The sequence below is a fragment of the Lampetra planeri genome, chromosome 22, assembly GCF_965212315.1.
Source record: "Lampetra planeri chromosome 22, kcLamPlan1.2.h2, whole genome shotgun sequence".
In the NCBI taxonomy this organism is placed as follows: Eukaryota; Metazoa; Chordata; class Hyperoartia; order Petromyzontiformes; family Petromyzontidae; genus Lampetra; species Lampetra planeri.
Window position 1 is genome coordinate 3,688,903 of NC_136128.1, and position 12,261 is coordinate 3,701,163.

Sequence of the window (12,261 nt, forward strand, 5' to 3'; positions counted from 1 at the left end):
TATACAGTGCGAAATATGTTCAACGTGCATACGTACATGTATAGGCAAAGGTGCAGCCCTGCACTTGCCTGATCGTGCCACTGCCAGTACAAAGGCCTCCAACAGAAGGAGCTGTTGAGAGCCTTATAGAGCACCTCTAGGAGGTGTTTTGGTCTACTCTTCTATGCTGATCAGGCATCTTGGATCAGGTGAGAGTAACCGTGTGCTTAACTTTATCACACACTACCTGCCAGTTTATACATTTATACTGCTTGGCGGATAGAGATCAAGGAGGATTTAGAAAACTTGCATCGTTATTTCAACTGTTACGCCGGGAGATTGAACCGGTGAGCTCTCGATTACGAGTCGAGCTAGCTAACCATTGCAACAAGGCAGTATATTACAGATGCAAAAATAATTGCCTTTTCACTGAGTGTGGTTCGCACGGAGTGGACAAGCGATTAATTTATAACATTGGAACTATTGATCTGGGCATATTTTCATCCTTAGTTACGCTGCATTAGGATAATAAGTTTTGCTAGCTGGCCCTCCTTCCTGGTCTCCTGTCTGCCTGGCTGGTTGGTGTGCAAGTTGTGCGTGTGTTGCACTCTCATCACACCTCCTCCCTACTCCGGCTGTGGATCCCACACAAATGCACGGGATAGCCTATCGTACTCTCATATTTTTACGATACAAGACAAAAGTTTTGCTGGCTTGTTGGCCGGCTGGATGGAGGGATCGAGGGATGGATGGACAGATACGTCCAAAGGACGTTGCTGGCTGCTATCTCATGATTGCCTAATGCTCTCGTAACTGTGTAATGGGCAAATGGGATGTATAGAAATGTGCACAGTGTTGTGGCACACACCCGGCATCTGTTCCCATCGCACATGGTTTCTTTCAGAATATAGAGCAGGGAGGAGAGGGGAGATCAGAGTGTAACAGAATAAAATAATGAAGTTTGCCTGAACACTTGAAAAATAAGTTTATCTTACTAAATAATGTGTTTGCCACCTGTTCAATGTGTGAATATAACAGTTTGCACGCGTGCTTAAAATAGCAGGTGATAGTGTAGTGACATCAGGGATGTCACTGTATGGTGCCGGCCCGGATGGGTCGTGCTGTTCGATGTTCCTACATCGTGGACAGCACCGTGTGGGTGGCTGTGTGTAATACCAACCCTAGCGGGGCTTGGCGAGCACTGGGATAGTGCGGGCACCACGCACGGCGTGTGATGGGGGCTCCCCCGAGGGGGAGGGGTGAGTGTCAGCCCAGGGGCAGGGTTGCCCTGGGCCATGGCACTTTGGTTGACCCCGTAGACACGTGATCCGGAATGTCTATACAGGGGGCCCCAGGTGGGGGGATTCGGGGGTGATCACGTGTCCAGAAAGAGCTCTTGAGAAGGATCGAGAGAGAACGAGAATGTTCGGGAAGGCGGGCGGGGCCGAGGTCGGAGCGGCCCAAACGTAGGGGGATATAAGGCAGGTCCTGGAGAGGGACTGGGGTCGCTGCATTCTACAAGTGGGAAGCACAACATCAACAAGCGGGAATCTCTACGTCTCGAGCTGAACCTCTCCGTCTTACGAGGCAACCACGTGGTCGGAGACCCGAGTGAGGGATCGACCCTTCGTAGCAAATAAAAGTGTTGCCTCTAAGAGGAACAATGTCTGCGACTCAGTTGGACCCACTACAATAATACAAAATATCACTTGATCTGTTTAAAGCAATCACATAGCAGGCACATTTTACAGAAAAAGTCAGTGTCTCCTTGCTCGATGAGAACAACACTCATTTGCAAAAGTGGACATAAGCCAGTGATGGAAATTGCATGTTTGCATGGTGGAGCCAAGTCTATCAATAGAGAAAACACGTATGAGATAAATATTTAAAAAAATACCGAGAGGTGCCCGGGTGGCCCGAGAGGTCTCAGCGCTTGGCTGGCACCGCTGAAATCCTGGTTACAATCCAGAAAAGTCTCCTGTGATGAGTGAGTTGGTGGTCTCAGCTTGGTCAACAATGATGGCACAAAGACACTATAAGATTTGGTTCTGCACTTCAATTTACTAAATTGCAGCTCAGGCAATTAAAACAATCTATTGATTTGACTGTCATGGGACCAACGTTACTCTCAGTGGCAAAGCGGGATGGGGGGAGTGTTGCCCCATACTGTGGACCAGAGGTCACTCGAAGAGGTCAGTGGGGCATTCTCTAGCACCACGTGTTGCTCTGCTCTGTGAAAGATCCGAGTGGATTCTTTGTCACTTGATGTAACAATGATAGCAACATTCTGGTGAAATTTTTGTATATATTTTTTATGAAAAGCCTCCCGGATCACATTTTTTGTTCATTTTTGTTTACATTTCAGCTGGAAAGAAGTACAGAGACAAAGTGACTCCTTCAGACCTTGGACACTTTAATCCAAAACCTCCAGGTATGTCAACATACATTATTCCATGATGAAAACAGCAATATGTATAGGTCTTTTAATATCAGCCATATAACTAAGTCCAACATTTTCACAGAACCTTATTTGACACTGCATGCTCCACCGAACCTTTTTGCCTGCACACTGCTGTGACAAATAATTATAGAAAATCAATAATTGAAACACAATTGCATGCATGCTTCACGCAGAACGTCTAACTTACAGCCGAGGTACAGTTGATTGTGCTCAGGGCCCATAAATATATTACCGGTGTAACCTCGTGGTACTAAATTTATTTCTTGCCGTTTGTCTAATGGGGAATTGTTTGGTCTTTGGCAGCAAGTCCTGTAGGCCTCACAGATATACGAGCGGTAAACAAAAAGCGTGTGGCCTGCTGTAGAATCCAATGCCTGAACTTATATAAATGGTAACATTTTCACATGGTGCTCTTGAAGAGTACTGTACTTGCAAGATGGGCGTACCAAGGTGTTCATCGCCACCCATAAGACCTACTTATTTGGCTCTTACGACCATGCATTCATTGCACATGTCACTTGTTACTAGGAAATTGTTTTCCTTGCATGTGGAATCTTTTATCTGTAGAGACTTGTGTAAGTCACTGGGAGCCAGGTATCATTCGTCTGTTTTATGTTCATTGTTTCATTGGATTATTTTGCTGTTGATCGTTTGACTCGATTTTTTTGTTATACCTGTAAAATTACAGAGTTCTTCCATATCTGTGAAAATTAGTGATCTTGCTTTAAAATCGTCATCTTTTTTACCTGGAAATTCACCCTCCGTCGCTGCACTACTTCCTTTGTCATGCCACAGACGTCCCACTCACCTGCCTGGAAACCCGAGCCATGTCTATTTGCAGATTGACATTTGTTTCTTAGCAGCAAGCTGCATTTTGATATTTTCTAGCGTATATTTTAATCCATTTGTAAGGCCCTGTGTCTGTGATGGCAAAGGGTTTGTGTTGTGGACTGCAGTTTCAGAACGTTTTGTGATTCAAATATATGTTTTTTTTTTACAAGTGTCATTGTGTGCCTCGGTTTGTTCTCTGGGTGGCAGGAAAAAATCCTCATCCTGGTAAACATTCACCTATCATAATTGTGGAAAGATAGAGAGCGCATAAAAAGACAGAAAAGAGCCCTCTGAAACGCACATCACTTTCTGCATATGAGAAAAATAGAACGTGAAAAAAATGAAAAAAATATGATCTTAACAACATAATATAGAAAATAATTGCAAATATTTGCAATGCTCATGTGAGCTCAGACCTTTGTTTTCGATATATCGTTTGATCAGAAAGCAGATCCCACGACATATTATAACAGATATACTATCACTACATGATTCACATTCAATAAGCAATGCTGTTGTATATCTTTCAGAATTGAAATTAATTCATGTGTGTGCGTATGGCTATTGTACATGTAAAGTAAATGCATAGACTGCACTAAAATTCATGCAACCAAATTATTGACCGTGCACAAAATCAGTGGCATTTGTAATATGCTCCTGGCCTTGGCCTACATTCTCTCAACAATAATAGGTTATTATCTGCAGAATTATCGTTGGTAGAATTTGCATTTACACAAATGATGATTTTCAAATAAAGTTTTCGACATCCTAAAGCAGGGGGTGAGGAACCTTACGGCCTGTGGGTCAGATTCCTCAGTTCATACGGCCCCCAATCTCACGAGTCTGACCACTTCGAAACGACCCACAGAGGATATTTATCCATCGATGTGTGTGCCTTAGCCGCGCCAATCAGCTACTAGAAGAGAATGATAATTATTTGACCTGGGAACACCGTTTCTAGTTATCACGCTCTAGAATTTCGGGCCCTTTTATACCCGGTCGATTCGCACGTGAGCACTATGGTGTGTCTGTGTGCTAATGTGGGGCCGGCCAGAGATAACTGAGAGTCCTATTTGGACCTCACTGATAGGTCCCCCTACGCAAACTCATCCAAAGGCATTTCCAAAAGTACATCTCTTAAGCCTCAAGCAGGGTGTCACCTCTTCACAGAAAATTGTCGCTAATCTTGAGTGGTGACCGCACCACTCTGTTTACTAATTCATAACCCGCGGAACTTTCCTCCACAGTGCCCGACACCGTCTTTGCAGAGAATTACACGTGGAAGGGGTTTTACGATCACCTCGGACAGAAAAATCCCATGACGCTTGTGGTGAACGGCTTTAATATGGCCACTGGAAGGGTCAACATAACCTTCTCAGACAACAGTGTGATGCTCAAACTTGCAGGTACTTTGTCCCTAAACTTTTTTTCCATACGACCAGATAGGGGCCATGAAATATATATGTGTGCATTCCTTGGATTGTAAATAATGACACCTGGAAGGACGTGCAAAGCACATGCCCATGTCGATTGACGGCCATGGTTGAAAACGGTTTGTGTGTTGGAACACTCGTTAATTATTATTTTTATCGTGTCGGGCGACCATTGGCAAAGTGTGTAGCGCACTACGCTATGAACCAGGTGACCTGAGTTCAAATCCCAGCCACGACTAGCATCAGTGGTCAGTGATAACCGAAGTGATCCATTCGTGAAACTTACATATGAGTGCAAACATTTTTTACATGTTAATAATTTTAGCAAAAGTGATGGCAAGTATTATCGAAATTGCATCACGTGATGGCGTTTCTGCAGGAAAACGCACAGAAGTGTTGCCATGAAAATTATTTCACTGTACCATTATATTTTTTGATAAATCTGACACCAAACATAAATCCAATTATCAAAATGTAATTTATAGACCCACATTTTGGATTAATCCAAAAACCAGGAACGCGTCCCGACTAGTCATGCCAGCTCCGATCATTAATCACTCTGTTTACCATAGCATGGAGCCATTCTGACTTTACTCTGACAATAATGGTTACTTCTTAACTGCGATATGTGGTGCTGGAATTACTAATTAATATACAATTATGAATGTAGTTGCATTGCTCATTAAAATATCGATGGTATTCCTGCATTGCTTATATATTAACAAAATAATTTTAGGATGGGCACATTACAACAGTCATTTCCATTCCGCAGTCCTATTCCCTCCATTTCTTAAAACAAATATGTGGTAATTGTATTAACGTTGTCGTAATGATGGGATTAGTCGAGTCCAATGAGGTATTGCACTCATAACCTTCAGAATATAGGGTGGGCACTAACGAGAGGGCGACCCAACACACATAGCCACAGGAGCAATAACGATCTTGATTTGAAGCTTTCGTGACTGCAGGAATCCATACTTTTTGGTTCTTTCAGTAAAGTTACGTAGGTAGAAAAATAAAATAAAATAAAAAATAATATACCACGACGTTTCGATCGCAACACAAGCGGTCGTCCTCAGGTGTAAAAAAATTCCAGCAGCGGAACTGCTGAACCAGCGAGAGAGCTGTTACAACGAGAGGTTATATATGTGGCGAAGGGCAAGCAGGCGGGGTCTGAGCTGGAAAGGAATTTCATCCCCGGACGCAAGCACGTCAGTTGTGTTAATGGGGGAGATTAGGGAGAGAGAGATTAGGGAGAGAGATTAGCATGACATGAGCTTCTGTAATAACGATCAATACATTTCCGTTTGTTTCACGTACACACGTGATCGTTAACAACAGAGATGGTTTGTCAAAATGAGTGGATTTCTTAAATACCGCTAACGCATGCGATGGGTGCACATCGCCTCCAGGCAATTACAAGAGGCAAGAGGCCAGACTGTCCCTGCAGATCTGGCAAATCACAAGCCAGACACCAGCTGCAAAATTCAAGGGCAGCAACTGGATCATGGATGGATATGTGAGTAACCCGACTGCAGCACTGCAACTCTACTGAGTAAATTGATGATGAAAACATTTATATTTATATCATGATATAAACACCCCGATATCACAACTTTGATGAAGTGACAGAATAAAAACGAAAACACCGTGGTTTCTATGAGGAAGTAGGCGACATAACGCAATGCATTATAATCACAATGGCATTTCTTTTAGTTTAATAAGTTGAGTAAGTGAGCTTGGGCAGGGCCTTTGGCAACATTGGATAATGGCTGGTGTTAGCTATGCACATGGCCTGTAATCCAATGCTATGGAGGTGAGGGTTGGTGAATCACACAAATGTTGTGACACTCCCTGCCTCTGGGAGTCGAGGTTCCATACCCTGGCTCGCCGGGAAAAGAAAGCAGTACAGCAAGCGAGACTAATCATCATCCGTTTTCATTAGCACAGGGATAGAGTGTTGCCCCCTTCCACGCGTGGGTTTCCTCCCACCTGTTAGTTGGCTGAAAGCATCTTGAAATAAAAACCCAATCCAGGACCTTCCTGAAAAAGAGTCTTGACGACTCAGTCTGGCCTTCCTGGATTTAACATTTATATATAATTCGGCAGGAGATGTTGCTAGAATGGATAATGGCCGGTGGTCAAAACTAATAATGGAGTGGCAGCATAAGGAGAGAAGACACCTGCGAGGTGCTTCCCCCCACCATGGAGGTGCCGGATGGATTGTTGCAGTTTCAGGAGGCCGTTATCCAGGATTGGATTGACCATGGCTGACGATGATGAGGATGATGAAGCACTGTAGACATGAAACGATTAAGCATGCGGTTGTATTGTTGGATCCATGGGTTCATTCCATTGCATGAAATGTTTTTTTTCACGACAATGGAAAGCGAAATAATATGACTTGGGATTTCTTCTGCGGCATTATGTAAATCCCTTGAATATGTTCCAGATTAAATGCGAGACTATGGGGATGTGTTATGTAAATTCTTATAAAAATAGTGCCATCAACGGCATAATCGCCTGCCAAGAAAAAAAGAGCACTGTGCATTCATCACACACTGCTTGCCAGGATATGTGACTCACATGCAAGGGTTACAGTGTGCACGTCTCTTGATGTATGTATACATTTTAGTTTATTTGTATGTATACTACGTACGGATAAAATGTACACTATCCCTGTATGGGGGTGCTGTCAAGGCACACTTGGGGTTAATTCGTCATGTGCTACCACTTTACCCGACTGTGCTGTGCATTATTTAGTTTTTCGCCGAATTCGGACTCATATTAAACGGAGAAGCTCTTTGCCTACGCACATCTGGCAGTTCACCAGCAAGTGGTGCAAGCAAACTTGCCTGCTGATGAGAGACCGAATGTCAAAACTTGGCCAAGCGTTTGCTTGTAATTGAACCAACGCATCCCATTACCCGTGTGGCTATTGGAATGTGTGGCTTGGGCGTTCTCAAAAGGGGGTCCCGCAGCCAATTACAATTTGCCTATTCTGCGTCATGTGCAGACAGACACTCCCTCCACACTCCCCCTCGCACCGTGGCTATTAAGCACTCTATAATTGAATTGTCAACTGTATTGCCGTTTCATATATGTATCCTTGTCCCCTCCTTAGCCACGTGGAAGTGTAACTTGCATGACAACAGTCTGCGATTACTTGCTGTTGAATTTGGTCAAGATAGAGACATATCTGGCAATCTGGGGTGTGTTCGTGAATTACTATTAATGTTGCATTGCATGTGAAATGTATGTATTTTGCAGGTATCTGCTGAACATGAAAGCTTTGTCTATCAAGGGTCCATTCAAGCCAACGGATTTGGACAGTTTGGAGTACAGAGACTTGGTAAAGTACAATTATGATTGAAGATTATTACCTTACACACAATATTATAAAAAAAACATTCCTGCGGAGGGAGCCAGTAGGAACGTTGGGTTGCTCGGTCAATGGCCAGAGTCAACGGCGGCGTGGTGTATTCCGCAAATATGCCCGACTGTGAGTGCGGGCACAAGCCGGCGTGAGTAGGTTAAACGTTGAGTTTTATAAAGGCACCACGGGGTGACCAGCCCCTCCCCACCCAGCCCCACCCTTCCCACCTCCACCCAGCCCCTCCCCACCCAGCTTCTCCCCACCCAGCCACTCCTCACCCTCCCCTCCCCTCCCCACCCAGCCCCACCCTCCCCACCCAGCCCCTCCCTCCCCACCCAGCCCCTCCCTGCACGACGGACGGACGGACACAATAATCCCCTGTGGGCTGGTGTAACCAGGAGGTTCCTACCAGTATCATCAGACCTCAAGTAATGCAATCATTCACATGAGAGTGTATGTGCTGTGTAACTGTTCATGCAAGCAAAAAATACTGCATTGTGTATTAATTTTAATTAATAATTAAGTCTTAAGCAGCTGGATACCCAAGGGGTCAGCGCTTAAAACTGGGACAGTTTGCACCTAGTCAATTATTTTTTGTCAGCTTCGGCCTCGTAATTTCTGTAGGGAATTCCTGATGCTTGACATGTACTATCAAGGGAACACTTGAGATGCCTGTGACATCGTTCACATGAGTGGTTTCAATGTGCTCCGGTGGCCTATTCCAAAACTGAAACATCATCTGCAGCCAAAGTACGATATCGAAACACCATCATGTGCTGCAAGATGGCCATTAGAGAGCGGCACGGAACAGTGGGTTTCCTCCCACAAGAAAAACACTGGCTGAAAAACGAATTGGCCAAATATTTTAATGCAGGGAGCCCTTTTGAAAAAATAAGTCTTAACTCAACGATGCTTTCTCGATAAAATAGTGCAGTCAAGTCGAGAGGCGATCCTTATAAATCAATTAATGGAGCCGTCACCTGCGTAACGCCTCGGCAGTTTGAATCGGGGCACTCCAGCTCACTCATTGGTTGGCCCGCCGATCTGGAACGGGTTCCTGTTTGGCCGTAAGAGCTGCCACGAACGTGCTCGCAGGCTGATGAAGGGATTGGCAGATTGGCTGAAGGGTTTTGAGGGTGAATGCCCGGGGAATTTGAAAGTGCAACGGCTGGGAGAAGCTGCCGGAGAGCGAGCGGCATTGGGGCACAAAATAGATGCATGGCCATTAATGGGGAGGGAGCCTCCTCACTCTGTTGTCTAAGCGTGGTCACATTAAAACAATAAAGTACACTATTATTGTTTTTTTACCAGGTAAGGCCCACTGAGATATATAGCTCCTTTTCAGAAGCGACCTGGCCACAAATGATAGCTCAACGAAGTGGCTTATCACGTGGAAATTTATAGCAGCCAAATACTCTAAATGCACGTTGATTCTAAATGTGTAGGGGAAAACCCGGAGGACTCGGAGGCAAATCCACACAGCCACGAGGAGAGAGACGTGCAAATTTCACATATATAGGCGTCAGTGTTCGGATCGCACCCACGACCTCCTGTATATCAGGCGCGGCAGTTAACCTCAAACGTCTGACTGAAGATCTCTATCCGCATGTGCCGGGACCTCCTCTCCGTTTTATCATTGTTGTCGTCCTGATGCAACCCGGATAAGTGCTCCTCATCGTTAATGATACCGAGCCAATTATTTTAATTATAGATCCAGTATCTCTATCGTGCAAGCACTGCTGACTTTCATTTGATTGACCTGTAAATGATGATGGGCTGGAATGATCCTTGATTGAAATAACAGGTGCTCTGCCACATTGCCATCTGGCATATTTACTGTACTATAGATGCGTTTTAATATTACACATAGTTGTGATTGCCACTCTGGAAATACTTGCAACATGGTTTTCCTTCAGTGCTTCATGAATGCAGCGACGAAAATAACGTGGAGCATTGAAGGTCAGAGTGTGTGACTGTGTAATCTCGTAAAAAAATAATTGTAAAAATTAGTGACCGACTTAATTTCAAGGGTTATTTTTTATTTAAGTGAAATGGGACATGTATGTGTCTTACTGATGTATCAATTGTCCTGGCAAGAATCCCATGAGACTTCAATAACATCTCCTGTTTGGCCAAATTACTCCGATGCGAATAATTAGTAAAGTATAATTCATCCCCTGAGAGGACTGGATGTCCTGTAAAATGATATGTATGCACCTCAGTGGATCGATTTAACTTCATTCGATTTCAGACAAAATATAGATATATTTTAAACCACCACATTTAATGTATATCCACATGGCTTCATTTTTTACAGAAATTACATGCCTGGTTTTGGGCGCAAGTCTCATTTCTCTCCAGTAAAATAAAATATGAACCCCTCAAAGCATGATAAAACTACCACCTGTGTGAAGTCAACAGCAGTCCTAAGGCTTGACTGGCCCCTGCCAAAATAATGTGGAATTTCTGTTGCCAGCTCAGGACCTCTGGTGAAGACGAGCAACACCAGAATATTCATTTCACCAGGGATACAATTTGACTTAACGTTTTGAATGTGACAATCGCCGTGTAAACTTATATACTAACATTCTCGCCCTTAACTAATCGTGCATGTCTGCGTGTCTAGAGGTGATTTGTTCTTATTCACTTTGGAACATAATTTGGACAAAACAAGACATCTCCGCTCGATGGATAGAGAATAAGCATAGCACAATAGCATTGTTGTGAAAAAGCAACCATGTGTTTTGTTAGACTGACGTCTCATTGAAAACGAGTAGTGGTCTCAGATTCAGAAAAAAAGTGGTTTGCAGTAGCATAAATGTATATGTACCGTATATATATGTAGGGGATATTTATGTGTGTGGAAGTTGATGACTTAGTTATTTCTGCCAACTCATACTGCCAGGGCTCGGTATGTTAATGTGACCTGGGCTTCACCTAGGTCAATTGAGACTAAAATGACGACCTGATGCAATGTGACAGCAATAGGAGACAATCAATCAAACTTGATTTAATATAGTGCCCTTCGCAATAACATCATCACAGAGCGCTTCACATGTAGACATAACATTACATCATTACAATTGTAGATACACAAAATAGTAAAAAGAATATGAAATACAAAAAGAAACCAGCTCGACATGCATGGACCAGGCCACATCATGCAAATGTGCACCATGGTGACCACAACATATATTTGGCCTATTTTTGCCAACCTGATGATGGATAAGATCATTCTCACGTACTTCACCCTGATGTGGAAGTATAGAATTACAATACAATAATGGGTTGTGCTTCACTGCCCTCTGCTGCCCACAGCAAAGTTTAACCTCGCTAAAAATGCGTTTGGGTACAAGGAATCACCCCGCGTCAGGGATGCGTTGCTGGGAAATGCGACTTAATTCTAAATTACTTAAAGCGAACTCTAATATCCCAAAGACATAATGTTAAAGTCGGGGGTTGCGTTCCTAGCTGACATTTCTATAGAGAGAAAAAAGTTTGACTAAATGTTATGAAGTGTACAAATATGGATGTGATTATAAGTTTAAATATGCAAATAATGTGATTAAACTCATCAGAGATGGTTGAATAGCTACGCTGATTTAGATTTTCAATCCAGACACTTAAACGTCTTTCCACATTTTCTAGAATTCCACAACTGCCATACGAGTCATTTTAGTGGCAGTTAAAGGTGCAACATTTTGAGCACATTCGAGATTATTTTCCTGCTTTAACATAAATAGTCATCACGGAGGTCGTCGGTAGGCCAAGCATTCTTGCAATATCACCCGCTTGAAAACGCTGTAAAACTTCTCATTTAACCTCTAGATGAATACTTTTCCTTTGCCTTTTTTCCAGAGGCACCATCATCATTCGTATTTGTTTAAAACGTATCACCTAATGCTAGACTCTACTTCCACCTAACACGTGCGCAATGACCACACGAAATGGTGTGCTGGCAGGTGGGAGGCGGAGGGATATTCGGCGGTATGCACGATGTGTGTACAGTGCTATATTACATCGCCAAATAGTCCGCTTTCCTTATTAGTGTAATGTTTCGCATTACGCATATAAGGAGATGTGTTCCAACGCATAATTCGGCAACCTATAGCGGGGGATTCCTGTATTTGACGTGACCTTTACATATATTGGTGCGTTAGAAGTTTTAAGTAAAATAGAAA

At 43.5% G+C, this 12,261-nt stretch overlaps 1 protein-coding gene across 1 annotated transcript in view; it reads left to right on the top strand.

Annotated features, from left to right (window-relative positions):
• LOC144724936 (CUB and sushi domain-containing protein 1-like) overlaps nucleotides 1-12,261 on the top strand; it is a 684,194-nt gene that overhangs the window by 659,535 nt on the left and 12,398 nt on the right. The window contains exons 65-68 of the mRNA XM_078604260.1: nucleotides 2,345-2,410; nucleotides 4,519-4,677; nucleotides 6,117-6,223; nucleotides 7,975-8,056. Of these exons, the coding sequence (XP_078460386.1) occupies nucleotides 2,345-2,410; nucleotides 4,519-4,677; nucleotides 6,117-6,223; nucleotides 7,975-8,056 (414 nt within the window). The remainder of the gene's footprint in view (nucleotides 1-2,344; nucleotides 2,411-4,518; nucleotides 4,678-6,116; nucleotides 6,224-7,974; nucleotides 8,057-12,261) is intronic.